This window comes from Chroicocephalus ridibundus, chromosome 1 (genome assembly GCF_963924245.1).
Source record: "Chroicocephalus ridibundus chromosome 1, bChrRid1.1, whole genome shotgun sequence".
In the NCBI taxonomy this organism is placed as follows: Eukaryota; Metazoa; Chordata; class Aves; order Charadriiformes; family Laridae; genus Chroicocephalus; species Chroicocephalus ridibundus.
In genome coordinates, this window is record NC_086284.1 from 145,325,231 (window position 1) to 145,350,482 (window position 25,252).

The window sequence follows — 25,252 nt, forward strand, 5'->3', positions numbered from 1 at the left end:
GCTCAGCGGAGCGATCCATCGGCGTGTTACTTTATGGCCACTTCATTGTGGGATCCAAAGGATCCTGCAGCAGTGCTGGAGCAAGTCATGCTGTATCTGTACATATTCGTAATGGAAGTTTCCAAAGCAGCCAGACAGTACAGTGCACCGAGTCTAATATTGGGTTCTGCGCGCAAGAGCTCTCTTGTGTAGGAGTCGTGGGGAGAGACCCCAGGGAGTGAAGCTGAGGAAGTGCTGATTTTTTGTGATTTCAGGTGAGGATGAACAAATAACAAGCTCTTTCCTTGCCCTGCACCTCAGCGGTGGTCTGATAGAAGCCTCAAGTCGAGTATTTCTTCTTAGTCCTCCTGGCAGGAGTCTAAATTCCTGGGGCGAGGGAGAGCTGAGCGGCACAGCACTGGGCTCTGGGCTACAGTCCCCTCCTTGGTGGCTGGCCATCTTGATACTGAGCCATCGCTACGCCGGGTACTAGGGCCTGGCAGCCATCAGCAGGGTTCAGAGTCGTCTTAGTAGCATTACTTCTATCTCGCCTTGCTCTTTGCTGCTGCTAGGGTTTGCTCAGGGGTTAGTTGTGGCATGCACCACTGCACTACCTCTGAGCTTGCTCAGCAAGCAACTTCCATTGTGGCTGTAGCTAACCGCACTGGTAACATTAGAAGAACACTTCTCTGTTATGAATTCCTGTAGCCCCATTCTCAAATAGCGCTGACACTGGGTGCAAGCTAATCCTGTCAAAGGATTACTGCCTGAGAAAGTAACAGCTCCTGCTAGTCTTTTTCTGCAATTGATGAAGCTATTGAGCAAGCTCACTTTAACTGAAATTGAGCACGCCTGGTTTTTTGGAAGCTGTTACAGCTCTATCTTAATTCATTCAACACATTTCCTACTCTGTCTGAGTATAATTGCGTTACTGACCGTTTTCCGCTAATCTCAGACTACCGCTTATCGTATTGAGGGAGACCGAAGCTGAAATGAAGCTTAGTGACGTTGCCATGACCTGCTATGTGATTTTCTGTTTGTGGCCATTGCTTACCCAACTCATTGGTTCTCTCTGTTGCAAATAACAGAGAGAGCCTGTATATTTTTTTTTTTTTCTGGATAACTTCAGCGAGATGCCATCACATCTATGGCCACGATCCGTACAGTGATTTGGGAATCAAGAGCTATAAAAAAAATGCCACGTCCTTTCTCCCCACAATCTGTTTGTTTATTTTTTTGCAGAAACTTGGTAATATCCTCTAGGTCTTTGCTGAGGCTTGCTTTCAATTCTTCTGACTCCACGGAGTGTCTATCCAGCACTGCATTAGAGGTATATGAGTCCCTTCTGGCCATACTGGTTACACTAAGGCTTAGGCCTGGAGGTTTGAGACCTTCAGCAGAAGTCGTAATATGAGAATTACGTGGTTCTAATGTAATTATGTAAAAGCAATTCTAATTGCTTTCAGTGTGAACCGAGAACGTAACGTTTCATTCTCTGACAAGGCTAAATGCATGCCCTTAAAAGAATTTCTACAGCCTATTTCTTGGCATTTTTTATACTACCTCAAGCATCGCTACGATCTAATGGTGTTCTATAACAGCATCACTCAACAGTGTACATTTTGTCCTGTTAGGAATGATTTGCCAGCTGTCAGGGACTTCTGAGTACAGTCTGCGCTTACAATCTCAAAAGCAGAGGATTGCAGGAACTGCTTGGTGATGCTCGTTTGGCCTCATGTAAGTTGCCTTCGTTTACAATTCATGTTGTACCATCACCCAGTCATCCCGTTGTCATCCAGTTTTGGCTGTTTCCATTTTTTGCTGCCTGTGGTTTTGTGCCAAGGAAACTATCAGCGAAGCACACTTACAGTTACGTAGAGCAGGAAAGCCCTTTGCTCACTGCAGGGTGCTCCAGTACCCTCAGGGGCACCAAGAGGAGATGTATGTGCTGATCCAGCAGCATCAGATTGGTTGAAGTCCTTGCACAGAGGAGTTACGAGATCTTCCACGGCTGTTCTCTTTGTGCCACGTTTTATCCTTTTTGTGCTTGGAACAGGGGAAACTTGCTGCCATTGAAATGTCGGGCTTTACCTTATGCAGCAAGGTGTCCCTGTACAGTTTACAATTTTTGTTTGGACTGGGGTTTTTGTTTTGTTTTCCTTTGCATATTTCCAGCCCTGCATTGGTTAGCTAGGCTTTTAAATTTAGTAAGCGAGGTTGTGAAAATTATATGGAGTGTTTTTTGCAAATCGTGTGTTGTCAGAAAATATGCATTAGCAGGTTTCTTGCTGTGTTGAAGAAATTCTTGTGGCACGTGAGTATCTCACCAGCCCGTGTCATGCTCTCAGGGGGGTCTCAGCATCTGCCTGTTTGTGCCTTGGTACCAGAAGGAAAAGCATTACCTTCCTTTCACTGGAGTATTGAACACATTGTGGAAGAGCAGGGGCAGACGTGTCTGCAACAGCAGAAGGAACAGGAGCAGTCTCTCCCGTGACATCTTATTATTGTCGCTGGGGATGCAGTGGATGGATTATGGAGGGTCATTCATCTAACCCTAATGCAGATTGCACCGTAGTGACCGTAAGCATCGCTGTCTGTAACGGGAACACAGGCGCCCAGACCACAGAGTTTAAAATTTAGGTGAGACAAGCCAGCTGTGGCTTCTAGCAAACCTGAGTAGAGCCAGTGCAGCGATAGGCTTGAGGAGAGGAGAAAAGTACATGGGCTGACCAGCGGGAAAGCATCTTGGCAGAAAAGGACCTGATGGTTCTGTGAACAAGAAGTAGACCAGGAGCCAGCAGTGTGCTCTTGTGGCAGAGGACCTGCTGGGCTGTGTTATGTAGAGCCTGCATGGTCAAGGGAAGCAATCCTTCCTCACTACTCAGCACTGGTGAGACACATCTGGAGCGCTGGCTCTGGGCTTCCCAGTAAAAGCGAGACATGGGCGTACTGGAGCAAGTCCAGGAAAGGGCCGCTAGGATGAGAAAGGGACTGGAGCATGTGCTGGAGGAGGAGAGGCTGAGAGAGCTCTGATCGTTTTCATTGGAGAAGAGCAAGCTAACAGGGTGTCTTGTGAAAGTGTATAAACACCTGATTAGAGATGGATGGTGTAAAGAAGATAAGCCATACTCTTCTCTGTGGAATCCAGTGATGGGTTGGGCATAAACTCGGGTGGCACAAATTGAAATACGGGGAATTAGAATGAAGGAAATGGTGGTGAAACACTGGAACAGGTTTCCCAGAGATGTTGTGAAGTCTCTGTCCTCAGACAAGGTCAAAAGCCGCAAGGACACTGGCCTTAGTAACCTGCTCTAGGTGACTCTGCTTTGAGCAGGGCCATTGGTCAAATGATCTGCAGAGGTGCCTTCCAACCCCAGCCCTTCTGTGATTCTGTGAGTAGATGGGGCCCGACCTGAGGCCTGGGTAGCTCCATGGATGGATGAAAGGGCTGGGAATAGCTTAAGGTGCTTTCCAAAGAGCTTCCTCAACGTTGGTATCTTGTGAGTCCATCTGTGGTGCTGCTGTGCTTGGAAGGATTTGTGGAGGGGAGAGGGGTCTGGGAAGCTACAGAGCAATAGGCGTGACATTTGTTGCAGGCAACTGAGTAGAAACTGCGCTAAACCCTAAACTTAGTGGCTGTATGGTATTTTATGAACGCATCAACATGTCTTCTGTAAGGGAAGGCCAGCTGCCATCAAGCACGGGGATAAGGGGGAGCTCTGCCATAAAATGAGGGACGCCTGAATTTGGCAAAGTAATTCAATGAAGTATCTGGCATAAGAGGAGTATTGCCAAATGGATGAGGAAATTAATTGGTTGAAAGAGTGTTCAAAGGAGCATTCAGAACTGCAGTCTTGGGGTGGGAGGAGGCAGGTCTATGAAACTCTCAGCTCAGTTCTCGTGGCAGCCACCCAAGCAGCGTGAGCACTGGGAATTCTTAGCAAAGGAGTAGAAAACAGCAACTAGCTTCCTGCCGCAGTATAAAGCTTAAAGTGTAGTGATAATGGGGTGTCAGTTTCCTTCTTTGTTTTTTTTTCCTTTTTTTCCTGTTTCATTCCTGATTAGATGGGTTCTTCACAGCACAGCCCTATGACCCGTCAGCTGCATGACCCTTCTTTCAGCCAATGTATTAGCTGAATGTATGGTGTCACATCCTCCCTGATTTGCATGTTATTGCCATGCGTTTAGGCTCCACCTTTACCTTTTCACAAAAAGGAAGTGCCAGACCACAGAGTTACAGGCACTCTCAAAGACACTAACGTCTTGAAAAAGCTTGTCCACCTGAGCAGTGACTTCTGTGGTGCCTTGAAAACAGGGACAGGTGAGTAGCATTTGCAGTTTCTGTGAGTGGGACTGGCAGTTTCAGAGGAAGGTAGAGAGCCAGATTTCCTGTGTCAGTTACGTGGAAGAAAGAACTCTGTCCCCTCAAGTGTGTCCCTGATTTCTCTTCTACTGCTTACCAAGCTAAAAATGATTTACAGGATTCTACAGGCTGTGGTGTGGATGCAGGGGGAAATAGGTATGTAGAAAGCAGAGTGGGTTTTTTTCACTGCCTATAACACCCAGAGCACATGCATTTCTCTGCAGGAGACGAAAACGTTCTGGCAATCTAGAGCTGATGCTTTGTGTATCGGCTGCCTCTCCTCTGTTCACCAAGCCCCAGTGCCTGGTGGAGAGTGGTGGCTCTGTGCTGTTGCATTTGGAAACCTCCCATTGTGGCTGACAAGTTGTTTTGTGGCTACGTGGAGAGTTTAGTATGTGACCCAGTCGCTGTTACCAGGGGTGAATGACAAATGGCATTGTGCCAGCTGCGTTCTCTGTCCTGTTCCCTGTCCGTTTGGTTTCAGATTACAGCTTTTGGTGTTTCGTGAAGTTCTCTATTCTGGAGCCTCGGGATTTGGAGATTGGGCAGAGGGAGGCAGGAGAAGTGCCACATTCATCCTTTCTGCTTCCCCCTGAGTTGTGCGTTGACCTGAAGGCCCTGTGACTATACAGAGAAGCCACGAGACTGTTTCAGAAGTGACCAACAGGCATAATTTAAGCCTGCTCCCTGAGGTGGAGGAAGGAGGGTTCTGCTTTGCCGTGGCACTGTCCCAAGGCTCATGGTCTGCTGCCTTGCCTCTCAGTGTCCTTTTCTTCTTTCCTCCCCTTCAGATCACGACGGTTGTCTTGAGAGAGCAGGCTCTGACGGGAGCGAGACTGCCCAGGATGTCCAGCTGCCTGCCAAAACTGACCACGGCGGTGCTGAGCCACAGGCTCAGGGCTCTGTTTATCCTCACCATTTCTTTTGTGTTCTTTGCCTCTGTCATGTTCCACTGGAGAACTGGGGAGGACGCTGAGGGCCAGCTCTACAGCTTGCCTACACAAAGCAGGTGTGAACAGTTTTTGCCGCCTTCTCCCCACACCGTTGCTGGTGGGCCCCCTCATTCCTCAGGGGATGTGTTTTTTGTGGAGACCTCTGAGCGAACTAACCCAAGTTACCTGTTCACATGCTCTGTGGAGTCAGCGGCCAGGACGCACCCTGGGACAAGGGTCATGGTGCTCATGAAAGGTTTGGCAAATGGGAACGCCTCCTTACCCAACCACTGGGCATTCTCATTGCTGAGATGCTTCCCCAATGTGGAAATCCGGCCCCTAGACTTACCAGAGCTTTTCTCAGGGACGCCTCTGGCAAAGTGGTACCTGCAGTCTGAGCACCAGAAGGAACGGTATTTCTTACCTGTCCTGTCTGACGCCTGCAGAATTACCATCATGTGGAAATTTGGTGGCATCTACCTGGACACAGACTTCATTGTGCTTAAGAACTTAAAGAACCTCACCAATGCCCTTGGTCTCCAGTCTCAGGATGTACTGAACGGGGCCTTTCTGTCCTTTACACCCAAGCATGAGTTCATGGAGCTTTGCATGCAGGACTTTGTGGATAACTACAATGGCTGGATCTGGGGACATCAGGGCCCACAGCTCTTAACGCGTGTCTTCAAGAAGTGGTGCTCCATCAAGAATATCCAGAACAACATGAGCTGCAAAGGGGTGCGTGCTCTTTCCCCAGAAGCCGTTTATCCTATTCGCTGGGAGGACTGGAAGAAGTTATTTGAAACAATCAGCTCCTCAGAGCTTCACAAGCTCCTTAAGAACACCTACGCGGTGCACGTGTGGAACAAACTGAGCCACGGGACAAGGCTAGAGATCACATCCCAGGCTTTGCTGGCTCAGCTGTATTCTCAGTTCTGCCCTGCCACATATGCGAAGATGAAGGAGGACTCTGAAGAGCAGTCAAGGCCTGCAATGTGACCTGGGGGCCCTTGGCTGCAGGGAAGTTCCCCGACCTGAGGGAAACTGAGTGCAATTCACCTTCCACAGACTTGATTTCTGGCCTAGGAGCAGGTATTCTGGCTGATGGCTCAGTGATTTTGTACCATTTCCGAAATCTGCCTCGGATCCCACGTGCTTCAAATGTACACCAGAACCTGCTTTTGGCCTCTCTTGTTGTCCTTCAGTAGCCCTTGATGCTGCAGGGCAGGGTGAACTTGTTCATCGGTGCCTATCAGTTGCTCCTCTGTTGCTGTTCTCTCAATTGCTCCTCCTGTGTATCAGGCCCGAAAGGCCTCTCCTGTAGTTTCAGCAGCTGTAGAAACCCTTACCTTGCTCTCTGTAACGTTTCTAAGCGTGTAAATAAGTGCCAGCCACTGCTATAGGCCACGGTTTATCGGCACTTAGGACCAAATTCCCTGAGTGGTGAAGATTCTTACAGCTGGCGAAGTTTTGGGAGGGACTGGGAGTATCTGAAAATTGCTTTAAGAAACAGAAAACATTTTAAATCCCTGCATGGCTCAGTGTTTTTCTTGTTTTCCAAAGGTACTTTGTTTCAAATGATCTTTCCTACTGTTTTGCATTCCACAGCGATAGACCCACTTTTCTGCTCCCCTTCAGGAAAAGAAATAGCCAAAAGCAGTTCTTTTACCAGCGTGGCAAAATGCGACAGGTATTGAGAACAATACTCTCCTGCAGCATCACCGCGTGGAAGTAGAAGTGTCCTTGTCTGCAACACACCTGAGTAACATGTTCAAGATAGCACTGCTGGTAAAACAGTTGGTAGGCTGCCAGTGATTAGAGGGTATTTCCTTGGGGTTTATTTCCCTCTAGCTGTTATATGTGACAGTAAGATAATAAGCAACCCTTAGTAATGCAACTCAAGTTTAACTTACACCAACCCTTTTTCCTCGCATCCAGAGTCACGCATTTTATGACGAAATCATTCACTCTGGTAGGTACTTGTATGTGAATTCTGAGAAATGATCCTGTCGTCTTTGTCTGGAGTGTGGTTGTACACCTTTTCTTAATCTTCTGTATTTGCTTGATATGGAAGGGTTCTTGCATAGAAGTATTTCCATCAAAGGCTAGGATTAGCCTGGGAAAGACCACGCTGCGCAAAGATGCAGCATGCTCAGATGTGCAGCTTGTCACGCGTTTCTTGTAACTCTCACTTCAGACTGGATACCAGCAGCACTATAGTGAAATACCGACATCTTTATACGGTGATTTGGCATCGTTCTGATGTGGAAAACTGTTCAGTCAGTAATGGTATGATACCTTGATGTATGTCTGAATTCCTTTTTCTCTGCCATTACTCTGCACTTGCTGTTTCTTCACTGCATAGAAATCCCACTGCACTTTACCAGCTATACATGTGGGCAACTCCACTCCCAAATGTGTTGCCAGCCTAGTAGGACTAACATCAGCACATGGATGCATCTCAGTGGTGAATGTAAGCAGAACCAGCTGGTGGCTTTCTAGATGCAGGGATTTTTTTCTTCTTTTAACAACCACTTGTTTTTTCAACCTAAGAAGCCCCTCTCAGAAATATCCTTGTGTTTTATTGTACAATTGATGGAACCCCGGAGGGCATAACCAGTGGGAATATTTCTTGCTTAAAAGATTCCCTTCAGAAGCAAGTGAATAGAAAACACATTGTGGCTAGGCTAATCATTTCAGCCAGGTGAGTTTCTTAATTAAGTTCACAGCACAGCTGCATCACCCAGCTCCCCTTCCCTGTACTAGACACAAAGCCTTCCCACTAGGTGCTGCTTCCATCTGCTTCTTTCTTTCCTGCATTCAGCAGCTCGCTGCCCATGCTACTCCATCACAGCAAGCTGTGCAGCTGACTGGTGGTATTAGTAGGCAACACGATAAACCCTCCACCATCTTTACATTGGTTTTTCATCTACAGAGAAACACAATGGAAGGAAACTTCTCCTTGGGCTGTAAAAGAATCCAAGTATAACCTCTGTATGAGGTGGCTGTTAGATTGAAGGGTCTGGCTGTGCAACTGGTGATTCTTTTTTCAAGAGGGAAAAATGAAAAAGCAGTGCTTCTGCTTGTGGTCAGCAAACCTGTGCCAGCTGGGCTGTATGGGGAATCAGGTTCATAGGGGGAGGGAGTTGTAGAAGATGCAGGGGCACAGGAAGCCATGAGAGCAACTTGGAAGGTTTTTCTGAGGAGGAGGAGACCCGAGGGCCTCAGACTGGTGCTGTTTGTAGGAAGTGCCTGAGAATAAAAAGCCCAAACTTGGGTTTCCCGTATCCTTGCCTCTGGCACAGCCGGCTGCGGCCTTTTGGATGCTTCCCATGGCACGATAGTGTCTGGTCACGACGGGAAGGACGAGGGAGGTAAGTCAGCACCGGCATGGCAACCACAACCGACGAGGAAGCAGGAAAAAGGCAGGGTAGTCTCACCTGTTGGCTGGTGAGTTCCTGCAGCCTGCCTGGCCATGGGAGGGCCACGGCCAGCCAGGGCTGTCATGGAGAGGAGGAGCCGGGACAGGGGATGGCAGTGGGGGGCGGCTGAGGTGCTGGTGGGGAGGGTCAGGACGTGCCAGCTGTCCGCTGGAGTTGCCTTCAGCTGGAGAGGTGCTGAGGCGGGCACCCACATGGCAGCAGGGGCCCCGCTGCCATCTTCCCCCATAGAGGATAGCAGTTTGCCAGTCCCTCCTTGAGCTCCTCCTCAGCTTTCTCTAAATGGGGCAAATTAGGGCAGGGCTGGGCTGGCGCTCACCCTCCCCTCCCCTCCCCGCTCCTGCTGCTAGAGCCACACAGGCCCCGCAGCCCCTGGGCATGTGCCAGGGCAGTGCCCCACCACCATGGCCGGGCTGGGGTCTGCCCCTGAGGTGGTGGCACCGCCATGGCGTGACCTTCTGGAAGGCTCCATGCGGCCAGGCGCTGCGTCCCCCCTTCTGGGCACTGCTGGGGGAAAAGAGCGGATTTGGGGTGGGCTGTGCCTCATTCCCCCTGCTTCTGGGCTGGGTAGGAATAACTCGTCTCTGGGAGAAACATCTTGTGCTCCTGTGGGCCTGTGTCCCTTCCCTCCTTCTGCCTCCCCAGCCCTTTGCTCTTGTGGCGTAGAGCAGTGTAGCTACAGCTGTGTCGGCAAGAGCTGTCCCAGCGTGTTCTGCTACCGTGGCCAAATCCTGCCCCTTCTCTTATGGAAATTTAGGCAGTTTGCGGGGTCAGAGATTAGAGGGTATTTCCTTGGTGTTTTTTCTGGTGGCTGGGGATGGTCCCTGTGCTCTGAGGCCGAGCAGCTGAGCAGCCCTTGGCCAGAGATCTCTGATCTCTCAGGGGCCCCTGACCCCTGCCTGCATTATAGGGAAATACAGCAGATCTTAAAGGCAATTGCAACTAAACAGCGGTTCAACTGTGGGAAATGCCGGTTGAGTCATGGCTTCGCATTTGATTTATTGTTTTCTCTCTTGTATTGTGATGACATTTGATCTTTTCTTCAGCTTGCGCCGTTTTCTTGGAAGAGCATTACTCTCCTCTGCAAAGATAGGCTCTGTGTAGCTGCGCCAGTATCAGTGCAGTGAGTGAAATGCAGCCTCTCTGCCTTGCATTAATCCTTATCTTCATAACGTCTTTGCAGGAAATGAAGAAAAGAGCTCGTGCACACCGGAGTATGTTTTGGATTCTTGTGGCCCTGAGAGATTGTTGCCTGCAGACCTTTTCTCCAGGCCTTTCCTACTCGCTATATCATGGGCACGTCAGTTTTCACCTTCCAGTGCTACAGAGTATGATCTAAACTGCAGGCAGGCCGAGACCTTTTGGGCAGAGGACTCTGTGCACTGGTCCCTTTGTGGACAAGGTGCTCAGCGAAGCGATCCATCGGCGTGTTACTTTATGGCCACTTCATTGTGGGATCCAAAGGATCCTGCAGCAGTGCTGGAGCAAGTCATGCTGTATCTGTACATATTCGTAATGGAAGTTTCCAAAGCAGCCAGACAGTACAGTGCACCGAGTCTAATATTGGGTTCTGCGCGCAAGAGCTCTCTTGTGTAGGAGTCGTGGGGAGAGACCCCAGGGAGTGAAGCTGAGGAAGTGCTGATTTTTTGTGATTTCAGGTGAGGATGAACAAATAACAAGCTCTTTCCTTGCCCTGCACCTCAGCGGTGGTCTGATAGAAGCCTCAAGTCGAGTATTTCTTCTTAGTCCTCCTGGCAGGAGTCTAAATTCCTGGGGCGAGGGAGAGCTGAGCGGCACAGCACTGGGCTCTGGGCTACAGTCCCCTCCTTGGTGGCTGGCCATCTTGATACTGAGCCATCGCTACGCCGGGTACTAGGGCCTGGCAGCCATCAGCAGGGTTCAGAGTCGTCTTAGTAGCATTACTTCTATCTCGCCTTGCTCTTTGCTGCTGCTAGGGTTTGCTCAGGGGTTAGTTGTGGCATGCACCACTGCACTACCTCTGAGCTTGCTCAGCAAGCAACTTCCATTGTGGCTGTAGCTAACCGCACTGGTAACATTAGAAGAACACTTCTCTGTTATGAATTCCTGTAGCCCCATTCTCAAATAGCGCTGACACTGGGTGCAAGCTAATCCTGTCAAAGGATTACTGCCTGAGAAAGTAACAGCTCCTGCTAGTCTTTTTCTGCAATTGATGAAGCTATTGAGCAAGCTCACTTTAACTGAAATTGAGCACGCCTGGTTTTTTGGAAGCTGTTACAGCTCTATCTTAATTCATTCAACACATTTCCTACTCTGTCTGAGTATAATTGCGTTACTGACCGTTTTCCGCTAATCTCAGACTACCGCTTATCGTATTGAGGGAGACCGAAGCTGAAATGAAGCTTAGTGACGTTGCCATGACCTGCTATGTGATTTTCTGTTTGTGGCCATTGCTTACCCAACTCATTGGTTCTCTCTGTTGCAAATAACAGAGAGAGCCTGTATATTTTTTTTTTTTTTCTGGATAACTTCAGCGAGATGCCATCACATCTATGGCCACGATCCGTACAGTGATTTGGGAATCAAGAGCTATAAAAAAAATGCCACGTCCTTTCTCCCCACAATCTGTTTGTTTATTTTTTTGCAGAAACTTGGTAATATCCTCTAGGTCTTTGCTGAGGCTTGCTTTCAATTCTTCTGACTCCACGGAGTGTCTATCCAGCACTGCATTAGAGGTATATGAGTCCCTTCTGGCCATACTGGTTACACTAAGGCTTAGGCCTGGAGGTTTGAGACCTTCAGCAGAAGTCGTAATATGAGAATTACGTGGTTCTAATGTAATTATGTAAAAGCAATTCTAATTGCTTTCAGTGTGAACCGAGAACGTAACGTTTCATTCTCTGACAAGGCTAAATGCATGCCCTTAAAAGAATTTCTACAGCCTATTTCTTGGCATTTTTTATACTACCTCAAGCATCGCTACGATCTAATGGTGTTCTATAACAGCATCACTCAACAGTGTACATTTTGTCCTGTTAGGAATGATTTGCCAGCTGTCAGGGACTTCTGAGTACAGTCTGCGCTTACAATCTGAAAAGCAGAGGATTGCAGGAACTGCTTGGTGATGCTCGTTTGGCCTCATGTAAGTTGCCTTCGTTTACAATTCATGTTGTACCATCACCCAGTCATCCCGTTGTCATCCAGTTTTGGCTGTTTCCATTTTTTGCTGCCTGTGGTTTTGTGCCAAGGAAACTATCAGCGAAGCACACTTACAGTTACGTAGAGCAGGAAAGCCCTTTGCTCACTGCAGGGTGCTCCAGTACCCTCAGGGGCACCAAGAGGAGATGTATGTGCTGATCCAGCAGCATCAGATTGGTTGAAGTCCTTGCACAGAGGAGTTACGAGATCTTCCACGGCTGTTCTCTTTGTGCCACGTTTTATCCTTTTTGTGCTTGGAACAGGGGAAACTTGCTGCCATTGAAATGTCGGGCTTTACCTTATGCAGCAAGGTGTCCCTGTACAGTTTACAATTTTTGTTTGGACTGGGGTTTTTGTTTTGTTTTCCTTTGCATATTTCCAGCCCTGCATTGGTTAGCTAGGCTTTTAAATTTAGTAAGCGAGGTTGTGAAAATTATATGGAGTGTTTTTTGCAAATCGTGTGTTGTCAGAAAATATGCATTAGCAGGTTTCTTGCTGTGTTGAAGAAATTCTTGTGGCACGTGAGTATCTCACCAGCCCGTGTCATGCTCTCAGGGGGGTCTCAGCATCTGCCTGTTTGTGCCTTGGTACCAGAAGGAAAAGCATTACCTTCCTTTCACTGGAGTATTGAACACATTGTGGAAGAGCAGGGGCAGACGTGTCTGCAACAGCAGAAGGAACAGGAGCAGTCTCTCCCGTGACATCTTATTATTGTCGCTGGGGATGCAGTGGATGGATTATGGAGGGTCATTCATCTAACCCTAATGCAGATTGCACCGTAGTGACCGTAAGCATCGCTGTCTGTAACGGGAACACAGGCGCCCAGACCACAGAGTTTAAAATTTAGGTGAGACAAGCCAGCTGTGGCTTCTAGCAAACCTGAGTAGAGCCAGTGCAGCGATAGGCTTGAGGAGAGGAGAAAAGTACATGGGCTGACCAGCGGGAAAGCATCTTGGCAGAAAAGGACCTGATGGTTCTGTGAACAAGAAGTAGACCAGGAGCCAGCAGTGTGCTCTTGTGGCAGAGGACCTGCTGGGCTGTGTTATGTAGAGCCTGCATGGTCAAGGGAAGCAATCCTTCCTCACTACTCAGCACTGGTGAGACACATCTGGAGCGCTGGCTCTGGGCTTCCCAGTAAAAGCGAGACATGGGCGTACTGGAGCAAGTCCAGGAAAGGGCCGCTAGGATGAGAAAGGGACTGGAGCATGTGCTGGAGGAGGAGAGGCTGAGAGAGCTCTGATCGTTTTCATTGGAGAAGAAAACAATGAAGGGAAAGGAGTGGGAAACAGCAACTAGCTTCCTGCCACAGTATAAAGCTTAAAGTGTAATGATAATGGGGTGTCAGTTTCCTTTTTTTTTTTCTTTTTTTCCTGTTTCATTCTTGATTAGATGGGTTCTTCACAGCACAGCTGCTGCATGACCCTTCTTTCAGCCAATGTATTAGCTGAACATATGATGTCACATCCTCCTTGATCTCCTTGTTTTCTCCATGTGTTCAGACTCCATTATTCACCATTTCATTTCAGAAAAAGGAAGTACCAGTCCATAGAGTTACAGGCACTCTCAGACACGCTAACCTCTTGAAAAGCTTTTCCAGCTGAGCAGTGACTTCTGTGGTGTGTTGAAATCAGGGACAGGTGAGTAGTATTTGCAGTTTCTGTGCCACAACACTTTCAATTTCAGAGGAAGGTAGAGAACGAGGTTTCCTGTGTTTGTTTTCTGTAATAATTGACTGGCTAATGCAGCGTCTAAAATGTCCTCTTATGCGCTACAGAAGCAGAAATGTATTTCTAAATATATAGAATTGTGATTGTGGTAGAAGTTTCTCCTCTTACTAAAAATATGCATGTAACCTCGAAGCTTGCTCACTGTTAGATTAGAGATGCACTTTTCTGCCTTCCCTACAGTAAAAGCTCTGTCCCCTCAAGCCTGTCCCTTTTTCTCTTCTACTGCTTACCAAACTAAAAATGATTTACGGGATTCAACAGGCTGTGGTGTGGATGCAGGGGGAAATAGGTATGTAGAAAGCAGAGGGGGGGTTTTGTCACTGCCTATAACACCCAGAGCACATGCATTTCTCTGCAGGAGACGAAAACGTTCTGGCAACCTAGAGCTGACGCTTTGTGTATCGGCTGCCTCTCCTCTGTTCACCAAGCCCCAGTGCCTGGTGGAGAGTGGTGGCTCTGTGCTGTTGCATTTGGAAACCTCCCATTGTGGCTGACAAGTCGTTTTGTGGCTGACAAGTTGTTTTCTGGCTACATGGAGAGTTTAGTATGTGACCCAGTCGCTGTTACCAGGGGTGAATGACAAATGGCATTGTGCCAGCTGCGTTCTCTGTCCTGTTCCCTGTCCGTTTGGTTTCAGATTAAAGCTTTTGGTGTTTCATGAAGCTCTCTGTTCTGGAGCCTGGGGATTTGGATTTGGAGATTGAGCAGAGGGAAGCAGGAGAAATTATAGAATCATTTGATTGGAAAAGGCCATTAAGATCATCAAGTCCAACAATTAACCTAACACTGCCAAGACCACCACTAAACTATGTCACTAAGTGCCACATCTACATGTCTCTTAAATACTTCCAGGGACAGTGACTCAACCACTTTCCTGGGCAGCCTCTTCCAATCCAACCCTTTCACTGAATAAAATTTTCCTTATATCCAATCTAAAGCTCCCCTGGCACAACTTGAGGTTGTTTCCTCTCGTCCTAAAGGCCACAGTCCTCCTTGCTGCACTTTCACATGCTTTTGCATGTTGACCTTTGGGGCCTCAGTGGTGGGCCTAGGAGGTGCTGGTTCTGCTGTCCTCCCCTTTAAGGGGAGGCAAGGGCAGAAATGCTGATGCTAATGCAGAGAATGTAGCTATAATGACTTCTCTTTTTGTTGCTGCCTTGTTAATGATCTCTTCCTCTCCATCTGTTCCTTTTGCAGGAGGAAGAGAGGAAATAAGGGTAGGGTGGAGGGGGGTTTGCTTATGCATTGCTAGGTGATTCCATTGGCAGAGCTCAGCAGGTCACAGTCAGCATGACCTTTGAATCCTGGGTTGGTGACAGTTGGGTTAGCCAGCACCATCTACCCGAGGAGGTAGAAATGAGGACTTGGCATGGGAGCAGGGTTGGGAAGCAGCCTTGAAACTGTCTCTACCTAGGCAATTCTTGTCTTTATCATCTGCATCCGGCTCCAAAGCTGCCTTGTATCTGTTCCCCTTCCACTATCCATCCATTCTGCTATGCTGCAGTGTCATGAAAAATGAGCCAGGCTCTCTGTAGGGGCAGGTGGTTCATTTCAAAAGGCAGCAACTGCTCGTTCAACAGCCTGGGAGACTGAGGCCTCTTGACAGGATCTGATGACAGCACTGGAGTCTTAGTATTGTGTTTGGTTTGGGGGAAGGACAGGTTGTGGATAAGGACAGAAAACCTCTCATCATGAGAAAAAACTCTCAGCAAGGCAGCAGTTCCATACAATATGTATTGACAGAGCTCCAGGAATATTCATAAGGAGCATTCCTATTTCCTCATTCTACAGTTTTTTGCATATATGTCTCATGTCCAGAATGACCTGAAATTCTAGAAGATGGTAGATAAAGTCTCTAATGCTGTTACCAGAGTTTGTTGTGCACTACTATAAAGGTATGCCATTTGTGTGTCAAATGCTGTATATGCTTCCAAGTGGCAAGCACAACTTACATGAACAATATACATGGACAGAACTGAGGATCAGTCTTGGTTTGTGATAGACAGAAAGGAAGACTTGTCCTTATGTTGTGTTTGAAAGAGAGGGATCCAAAGATGGGCATTTGTTTCCGATGTGGGATCTGAAGGCCCTGTGACTATACAGAGAAGCCACGAGACTGTTTCAGAAGTGACCAACAGGCATAATTTAAGCCTGCTCCCTGAGGTGCAGGAAGGAGGATTCTGCTTTGCCGTGGCACTGTCCCAAGGCTCATGGTCTGCTGCCTTGTCACTAAGTGTCCTTTTCTTCTTTCCTACCCTTCAGATCACAACAGTTGTCTTGAGAGAGCAGGCTCTGACGGGAGCGAGACTGCCCAGGATGTCCAGCTGCCTGCCAAAACTGACCACGGCGGTGCTGAGCCACAGGCTCAGGGCTCTGTTTATCCTCACCATTTCTTTTGTGTTCTTTGCCTCTGTCATGTTCCACTGGAGAACTGGGGAGGACGCTGAGGGCCAGCTCTACAGCTTGCCTACACAAAGCAGGTGTGAACAGTTTTTGCCTTGCCTTCCCAATCCTACTGATGGTGGGCCCCCTCATTCCTCAGGGGATGTGTTTTTTGTGGAGACCTCTGAGCAAATTAACCCAAGTTACCTGTTCACATGCTCTGTGGAGTCAGCGGCCAGGACGCACCCTGGGACAAGGGTCATGGTGCTCATGAAAGGTTTGGCAAATGGGAATGCCTCCTTACCCAACCACTGGGCATTCTCATTGCTGAGATGCTTCCCCAATGTGGAAATCCGGCCCCTAGACTTACCAGAGCTTTTCTCAGGGACGCCTCTGGCAAAGTGGTACCTGCAGTCTGAGCACCAGAAGGAACCGTATTTCTTACCTGTCCTGTCTGATGCCTGCAGAATTACCATCATGTGGAAATTTGGTGGCATCTACCTGGACACAGACTTCATTGTGCTTAAGAACTTAAAGAACCTCACCAATGCCCTTGGTCTCCAGTCTCAGGATGTACTGAACGGGGCCTTTCTGTCCTTTACACCCAAGCATGAGTTCATGGAGCTTTGCATGCAGGACTTTGTGGATAACTACAATGGCTGGATCTGGGCGCACCAGGGCCCAGAACTCTTAACGCGTGTCTTCAAGAAGTGGTGCTCCATCAAGAATATCCAGAACAACATGAGCTGCAAAGGGGTGCGTGCTCTTTCCCCAGAAGCCGTTTATCCTATTCGCTGGGAGGACTGGAAGAAGTTATTTGAAACAATCAGCTCCTCAGAGCTTCACAAGCTCCTTAAGAACACCTACGCGGTGCACGTGTGGAACAAACTGAGCCACGGGACAAGGCTAGAGATCACATCCCAGGCTTTGCTGGCTCAGCTGTATTCTCAGTTCTGCCCTGCCACATATGCGAAGATGAAGGAGGACTCTGAAGAGCAGTCAAGGCCTGCAATGTGACCTGGGGGCCCTTGGCTGCAGGGAAGTTCCCCGACCTGAGGGAAACTGAGTGCCTTTCACCTTCCACAGACTTGATTTCTGGCCTAGGAGCAGGTATTCTGGCTGATGGCTCAGTGATTTTGTACCATTTCCGAAATCTGCCTCGGATCCCACGTGCTTCAAATATACACCAGAACCTGCTTTTGGCCTCTCTTGTTGTCCTTCAGTAGCCCTTGATGCTGCAGGGCAGGGTGAACTTGTTCATCGGTGCCTATCAGTTGCTCCTCTGTTGCTGTTCTCTCAATTGCTCCTCCTGTGTATCAGGCCCGAAAGGCCTCTCCTGTAGTTTCAGCAGCTGTAGAAACCCTTACCTTGCTCTCTGTAACGTTTCTAAGCATGTAAATAAGTGCCAGCCACTGCTATAGGCCACGGTTTATCGGCACTTAGGACCAAATTCCCTGAGTGGTGAAGATTCTTACAGCTGGTGAAGTTTTGGGGAGTATCTGAAAATTGCTTTAAGAAACAGAAAACATTTTAAATCCCTGCATGGCTCGGTGTAAAGTTTTTCTTGTTTTCCAAAGGTACTTTATTTCAAATGATCTTTCCTACTGTTTTACATTTCACAACAATAAGTCATCTTTTCTGCTCCTCCTCAGGAAAACAAATAGCCAAAAGCGGGTTTTTTTACCAATGTCACTGAAGATCCCTGCTTTGTTGAAGAAATTCTTGTGGGCTATGCTATCTAACCAGTCCTTGTCACACTCTCAGAGGGTCTCAGTATCTGCCTGTTTCTGCATTGTTATGAGAAGGAAAAGGATTATCTTCCTTTCACTGGAGTATTGAACACTTTGTGAAAGAACAGGGGCAGACATATCCGCATCAGCAGAAGGACCAGTGCCAGTTCCATGAGTACGAGCAGTGTCCCCCTGACATCTTATTATTGTCACTGGGGATCTAGTCAATGTATTATGCAGGGTCATTCATCTAACCCTAGTGCAGATTGCACAAGCAGGTAAGTGACTGCAGGCGTCACCACCTGTAATGGGAACTGAGGTGCCTATACCATGGACTTCTAAAGTTAGGTGAGATGAAGCCAACTGGCTTCTAGAAAACCTGGGCAAAGCTGATGCAGACCTGCCCTTGATCTGATGACCATTCTCACATCCGAATGTGTTTCCTGTGTGTCCAGGGCACTGTAGTTGTAAAAATGCATTTGAAACTAATTTCTTATGAAATGATGAGAGGAGAAAAAAAAGTACTGTGGTTCTGCTTGTGCAAAGTGTAAGCAATGTGTGGCTATTGCTCTTTCATATATGCAGTAGCTAACAAATAAGAGAAATATGTGTATCAATTTTAATATGGCCTTTTCCATATTGGATTCCATAAATTGAATTATTTGCTGAAAAGTACAGTGTTATCATGCACAATGGAAGGCTGATGTAAGTTTGATTCAGCCTTTAATATAAGTGATCAGCAGTATGTTTCAAGGTTTGTCAGGCACTGGGCCATGGCACACTATTGATTAAACGCTCCATTGCAGACCAAGAGCGAGAGAGTCATCAATTTTTACTCAAAATTAGTTATATAAAACAACATATCAACTTACTCTGCTGCCCAGTCCCGTGTTCCACCCCGCACCCACCCCCCCAAAAAAAAAAAAAAGAAATGTTGCCTGATCACTCTAACTACTAGTCTTCACTACTGGTGCTGAGGAGTACTGGATATGCTGTTCTAATGTGTTGCCCGTGGCAGCAAGCAACCACCTGTAGCTCATATTCCTCTATCTTCACTGTTTCATGCATGACACTTTCTTCAGCCAGCAGGAAAATGACAGTGTAAAGGGCAAATTCAAACTCCAGGCTCACACTAGGAAAGGTGCTTCCAATTGGCTTGACTGAGCCCTTCCAGCTGAACTGGATGCTCATCAACTGGTCATCTTTGTCAGGCTGAAAGCATAAACAAAACAACAGAATAATCTCCAGCACAACTGTGACCAGACAGATACATTTTCTGACTCCATATTTTTGAGAGCGTTCCAAGATTCAATCATCCTTGCTGTGCCAGAGTGCTATAGCTGAAGCACAGCCTTTTCCCTGTGCTCTGGAGCATACATGATCATTTATCTCAATTGAACTTCAGCAGTGTTGTGGTTCTGTAAAGACCAGCACTAATTTTTAAAATAGCTTTTGCAAAAAAAGAAGCTGGACTTGAGGGCATGCTAGTATTTTTTCTGCTTATATACACCTGGGCAATTTAGGTTCAAAACAGTTGAGCCTATGATTGCATCACTGTGCCTTCGTTCACTACCGCAGCTTTTATCTCTGGATCCATTTGTCTTGTTTGCAAAGGCGCCCTGGCTTTGTTCTTCCGAGCAACATATCCCTTGTAGTTGCGCTTTTCCTGAAGGTAAAATATCACCCAGTTGTGCAAACCTAAGGCATTTACCAGGCATTTCTCCAACAAAAACATGTTCAAAACCACAAGAATCAGATCTGTAATAAATCAGAGAATAATATATAGGGGTTTTATGTGTTTAAATAATACAAATTGGCAGAGGTAAAAGGCAAGAAGATGCACAAGCTTGCTTAGGTTGATTTATTTGTCTGGATTTGTCAGGTTTTCTTTCTTTGCACAAAACTTGCAATGAAATTGAGCCACAAAGTCTAAATTTGTATTTGATGATGAAGGTTGCTAGTAAATGTCACAGATGCATCCCTGCTGCTTATCCAGATTTTAGCAAGGCTTCTGACACTGTCTCCTGTAACAGACTCATAGACAAGCTGATGCAGTACAGATTAGAAAAGTGGAAGGTATGGTGGGCTGAAAAGTGAATGAATGTCTGCGGTTGAAGGCCTGTGATTAGGGACGCAAAGTGCAGCTGGAGGCAATTCACCAGTGGTGTACCCCAAGGATCAATACTGTTAGTATCTGATCAGTAAGTCCTTAAATACAATCTGTGTGGCAGCAATGAACACCTCATTTAGGCCATATTCTGAGGCTGTCTTCCAGTTCTGTGTGTAATAGATGGTACTGGGGCTTACATTTACATAAGTCAGAATAGTGTAGGGATTATCAGGGGCCATATCCATCAAACATACCTGTCTCCTCCTTTCCTGGCATAGAGCTGGAACCAGAGCTGCCCTCACCAGACACAGGATTGTGTGGCTCAGAGAGGAGTGGGGGGAACAGAGAAAAATGGTGTTCCCCATTATGCCAGCTGTTCCATCAGCTTAATACAACTCTATCCGGTGAAAAGAAAAATCAGGGAAGGAAACATATTCATAGACATGCTTGAAGGATAGCCCCCAAGAGAAATGCAAGAAGTAGCTTTGGACCTAGTGCTATCTGAAAGGTCTGTAAGCAAAAGAGGAAAGATGACTTTGACACCTTTTTCAATACATGGAATAACATCAAAGCAATGACAAGAGTCTCATCCATCTCCCCTTGTAGTGGAAGAACCACAGAGAAATTCAGATTTTGTCTAAGGCACAAAAGGATGTTCTTCTGGAGGCTGAGGCTACAGGTAACCTTTATGCAAGTGTTGTGGAAACTACCTTCAAATGACATGTTGCCTGATGATCCTCACCATCATCCAAATCATGGACGATGATGTTATATTTTAGGCAAACACATAAAAACCAACACAGGTTCTTCATGTCATTTCCACCATTAACAAAAGAATGGGTCTCACTTGCAAAAGTTTTTATGCTCTTCAGGCATTCTTCATTTGCATTGTGAAATGGATGTCTGGCTGTGCTGCCCTGGACAGCACTGACACCTTGCTGTGCGGCATCTGCATTTCCCTAGGAGAAAGACCAGAGTAAAACAATAAAAGAAGTAAGATGTCCTTAGAGGAGACAGTGCCTACCTTTATAATAATCAAAACAAAACCCATAATGCTTGCTATCAGGATTCTTTGTTATGAATGGTCTTCCTATGAAACATTGCAGAAGAACTGCCAGCATAAAGAAAAATGACATAATCTCTGACACTGTAAGAGCCTGAAATTTCTCTGTTGACTCATTTTCAGAGACGATTGTGATAACCCATGTGACAGCAGCTCGGTTCTGATGAGTAACCAGCTGCGCGACTATGCTATATACATCACAAATAATAAAGAGAAGTAATGTAGAGCCAAGGCTCCCTCCCACCAAAATAAATAAAAGGGAGATTTGGGCATCTTCATTTGCTGTTCTTTTGTAACCCACAAACCCACTGCATATAGTTTATGAGGCCATGCAGTGCAGCAGAGGGATTGTTTCTCTCCTGAGACTCTGCTCCCCAAGCTAGCCAGTTTAATTCTCCTCTCCTCCATGATAATGCTTAAGCGATCCAACTTCTGAGTAGGCTCCCTCAGGCTCAGCCTTTGTTTTCTCTTTCTGACTTCATGACCACAGCCACAGCCATCGCCCCAGTGCCGGGGAGATGTTGAGGTAGTTCTGTGCAGCTCCACCAGCTTTGGACTGGTGCATCCTGGTGCTCTGGAATTTTCAAAGACTTCTGGTTGGCAACATCTAGGGGCATTTCAATCAATGTTAATAATAAGCACATCCAAAATGGAAAGAAGGCTTTCCTGACAATTTTCAAATTTCTGTTCCAAAAAGGGCATTCTAAAGAAGAGGAGAAAAGATGAATAGCAGTTTGTTAACATGGGCGAGAGGTAATTAGAAACTTGTTCTGAGAAATGGAGAAACCATGTGGGAGAAGTTTTCCCCACACACATTTTGGCCTGAGGTAGATTCCCCTTTTTCAAGTTTATCAGCAACAGAAAATTATAATATGAAGCAATTGTTGAAATAAAGTGTTTGAGCACTTGCGTGAGTACAAAATGGGATACTGAATATTCAGTGTCCTGCTGCAATTTGTGGCCAAAACACATGGTAATGTTTGTGCTACACTGAGCTGGCAAGGAGTGAAATGGCTGCTCAGCAAATCTGATACTCACTTCTCTTTCACAGTTCCCTGTGACTGGTAGCAACAACCCTGAAACCCTCCTCACCCACACCTCTGTGCTACTCCTAACTCTCCAGGAGAGACCCAGGAATTCCTCATATTCCTCCCTTATTCCTCCAAGAATGACTTGGGACCTATCTCCCCTTCTGCCTCACTGCAAATCACCCAGACCATACACACAAGCAGTCATACACATACAGAAACATCCAGGGTGGAGGGGACCTCAGGACCTCTCTAGTCCTGCTCAAAGTATGGTCAATACTGAATTCAGACCATATTCCTCAGGGTGCCATCTTGTTGGGTCTTGAAAACCTCCAGAGATGGTGATTTCACAGCTTTTGTGGGCATCCTGTTCTGATTGCATTTGTCCTTGTTGAATTTCGTGATGTTCCTGTCTTAGCCTATTCCTCCAGCTTGCCTAGGTCCAACTGAAGAGAAGCCCTGCACTTGAGTATACCAACTTCATCACTACAGTTTGCTGTCATCTGCAAAACTGGAAAGGTTGCACTCCATCTCCTCCAGACCATTGATAAAGATATTAAATGTTATAGGACCTGAGAGACTCCACTTGTAACCAGCACCCAGGTATTGTGGACCATTAATGTGTTCTCTGTACTGTTCCCTCTCCTAAGTGATTCTTCATCATTAGGAAGTCCTGCCTATGCCATTAGTGGAAATGACAAAGCATAGGCAACTCTTTTAGGAAAAGGCAGTTTTGCAGACACCTTTTTCTATAGTATCATACTGCCCTTAATCCTCATGGTTCATGTTCATATCTAAAGAATGCAGATAACCTGTAAGGAAACTTGAGCCTCCCCTAAGATTATTTTAGAGTATATTTTAACACAGTTCTTGTCAATAAGCCTTCCTGCAGTTTTCCATGCACTGAAATAAAAATGAAGATGGTGGTGTTTCATTCAGGAGGACTCTATGTACAAACCAGAGGCATCCATGAGATTGTTATCAGTGTGCCGCAATCCTACACAACAAAACAGGAAGCAAAGAATTCTCTCTATGTTGCTTTTCTAGCAGCAATCTTATATACACTCTTTCTAGCTTTTTTCCTGCAAGATTCCACACCTAGAGATGCCTTCCTTTGCTCATATGTGTGGTTAAATTATCCTAGCATAAAGTTAGTGTGGTGAAGGATGACTAAGACTCTAAAAACATGGTCTGCATACAAGAAAATTCTCTCATGCATTGATCTCTGATGCATATACAAACCTAACCAGGCTGGTCCTTTCCTCATTTTAATGGAATTTTGTCCTGCATAGTAGTGTATATTTTTCATAAGACTATCCATCCATCTATCGAGATCTAGTAAGGGTTGTTATCGTGATGAACCGCCCAAAGTTAGCTCCAGTTTCAAGAGCATTATGTCCTCACTAACACATAAGATCAAGACAAAGAACAGAGTGGAGAAGAAAGAGAAGGGGATTAATCTTTAAATGACTGACAGTTGAACTAATCAGTTATAAACCAGCACATGCATCGAAGCCCAGAGAAGAATCACTTGATAATTTTGAATTTCTCCTCCAAAGCAGATGTTCCCAAGAAAAGAAAAAAAGTGCAGAAATTTGTCAACAATGGGCATTTATTTCAAATAGACATTTGGGAAACTTGCCATGATTTTGCCATCAGTTCTCCCAGACTGAACCAAGGCACCTTCAAGCCTGACTCTCAACCTCCTGATTACTGTTATGTCTTCTTCTATTCTGGCCGGGATGGAGATCCTCCAGCCAGTGGCAAATTCCATGCTTTCTATCAGAATGAGGAAACAAATATTGTGGTAAGGTCACAAACAGTCTTCTGACGTGGCAGCCTTGATGTAAGGCAGCCAGGAAGAGCAAAAAGTGAGCCAGGCAGGCATCTGCCCCATTGTTTGCAGGGAGGGAATCGAAGTCATAGCAGAAAAAAAAGAGGGCATTAATAAACTGGTGGGAGATTAGGCTAGAAGCGGTACAGCAAGATTTTATGTGCCTTCTCCCGTCCTAGATTGAACTTTGTGGCTGGCTCAGAAACTGCTGGTCTAAGCTCCATATTGAAGGAAACAGAAAGTAGCAAACGATGCCTGGAGAACTGGGGCTTTTTTTTCACATTATTGAGCAATCCTTTTTGTCCAGAATTGTCAGTGTAACTGTGGGATGGAGCTTATATAGCCTAAGATTAAAATCCTGAAAAGCAAAAGCAATCTGCGCTTAACTCCTTGACAGCTTGTTGCCCAAAGGAATTTATATCCCTGAGTTAAGATCCAAAAGCAGTTAGTTTACATTAATGCACCAGAGGATAAGTTGCAGCAGCATATTATGCTCAGCATTATTTAGAGTGAAGAAAGCAACCTCCTACAGAAGAGCAGGGCAGACAACCATAACTCCTTTGGCTGCCACACCTCAGTCTGCCTGCAGCTGGGAATTTGAGCCATCATGTACATCAGCTACGCTGGAGGCACTGACAATCCGTTTTCACTTGGGCTCTGCAATACTTTGAGATCATTGTTGATGAGAAATCTACAAGATCACTTGAATTTTGAACTGGGCTTGAATAGGTGTCAACACCTGAAAGACTAAAAATTCTAGTATATGGGAGCCTAAGGATATGTTTGTTGCTAGGGTTAAACACGAACATGAAGGAAGATTTTTCTCGGAACAAGCGTGGATACTTGCATGGGTCTTACCATGGAGCAGGAGGAGGATGTCACAGAGGAGCTATATTCAGCCCTTGCCCAAACTGCAGGCTACACTTATGCAGCAGTGGTGTGGCTTGTGGCATCACATTATCAATATTGGCTGTGCAGCCCAAACGAGGCACCTGCTCAACTTCACGGGGAGTTAGCCTTAGGGCATATCACAGAAGCCACCACCAGCAGCATTTTTATTTATTTTTATCTGTACCTTCACATTCTTTCCAACGTCTTAAGAAGAGCAATTCCTTCTCAAAAGAGCTTACAAGCCAACACTAAACAGAAAATTGTTCATCTCACCAGCTCAGCTAAAATCCAAAGAACAGGATCAGCACGTTCACAGAATAGTACTGGAGATTACCTTGGTCTGACCTGAATTTATTGGATCACTTGTCTCCTGGTGTCTACTCCTCTGCATCAGCTTATCCCATTTGTTTGCGTACTACCATATTATGTTTAATACAGTTTTCACTTGGGAAGTAACTACTAGTGGCGGATAGAAGTCGGCTGTCTGTTGAACATCCAAGGTATGTGAAATATTAGGGGGGGATATCGGTTGTGTGGGTTTTAAATATTTTTTCCATATATATAGTATTTTATATACATACATTTTAGCATGTATGTTT

At 46.3% G+C, this 25,252-nt stretch overlaps 3 protein-coding genes across 8 annotated transcripts; 2 read left to right on the plus strand and 1 right to left on the minus strand.

Moving 5' to 3' along the window:
- Positions 1-1,650: 1,650 nt before the first annotated feature.
- LOC134525738 (lactosylceramide 4-alpha-galactosyltransferase-like) lies at positions 1,651-9,520 on the plus strand. Of its 2 annotated transcripts, none has more exons than XM_063356885.1 (2): positions 1,651-1,716; positions 5,134-9,520. In XM_063356885.1, exons 1-2 carry the CDS (start codon positions 1,699-1,701, stop codon positions 6,268-6,270), a joined length of 1,155 nt encoding a protein of 384 aa, XP_063212955.1. In that variant the 5' UTR covers positions 1,651-1,698; the 3' UTR covers positions 6,271-9,520. The 2 variants fall into 2 exon arrangements, with proteins under 2 accessions (XP_063212955.1, XP_063212963.1); XM_063356893.1 differs by lacking the exon at positions 1,651-1,716 and adding an exon at positions 4,192-4,300.
- On the plus strand, positions 4,202-17,539 carry LOC134525746 (lactosylceramide 4-alpha-galactosyltransferase-like). 5 transcript variants are annotated; one of them, XM_063356935.1, is made up of 4 exons: positions 9,780-9,925; positions 11,730-11,832; positions 13,415-13,525; positions 15,878-17,530. In XM_063356935.1, the coding sequence occupies exon 4, from the start codon at positions 15,932-15,934 to the stop codon at positions 17,012-17,014; it is 1,083 nt and encodes a 360-aa protein (XP_063213005.1). In that variant the 5' UTR covers positions 9,780-9,925; positions 11,730-11,832; positions 13,415-13,525; positions 15,878-15,931; the 3' UTR covers positions 17,015-17,530. The 5 variants fall into 5 exon arrangements, with proteins under 5 accessions (XP_063212996.1, XP_063213005.1, XP_063212987.1 ...); XM_063356908.1 differs by lacking the exons at positions 9,780-9,925; positions 13,415-13,525 and adding exons at positions 10,146-10,369; positions 11,338-11,425 and having other exon boundaries at positions 15,878-17,539; XM_063356926.1 differs by lacking the exons at positions 9,780-9,925; positions 13,415-13,525 and adding an exon at positions 4,202-4,300 and having other exon boundaries at positions 15,878-17,539.
- Positions 17,540-18,630: 1,091 nt separating this feature from the next.
- LOC134510326 (poly(U)-specific endoribonuclease-A-like) lies at positions 18,631-23,702 on the minus strand. The gene is given in 6 exon segments (XM_063323535.1): positions 18,631-18,939; positions 19,346-19,433; positions 19,435-19,485; positions 20,092-20,129; positions 20,548-20,796; positions 23,571-23,702. Coding segments are annotated over 6 exon segments (816 nt in total). The 3' UTR covers positions 18,631-18,681.
- Between the last annotated feature and the right edge of the window lie 1,550 nt (positions 23,703-25,252).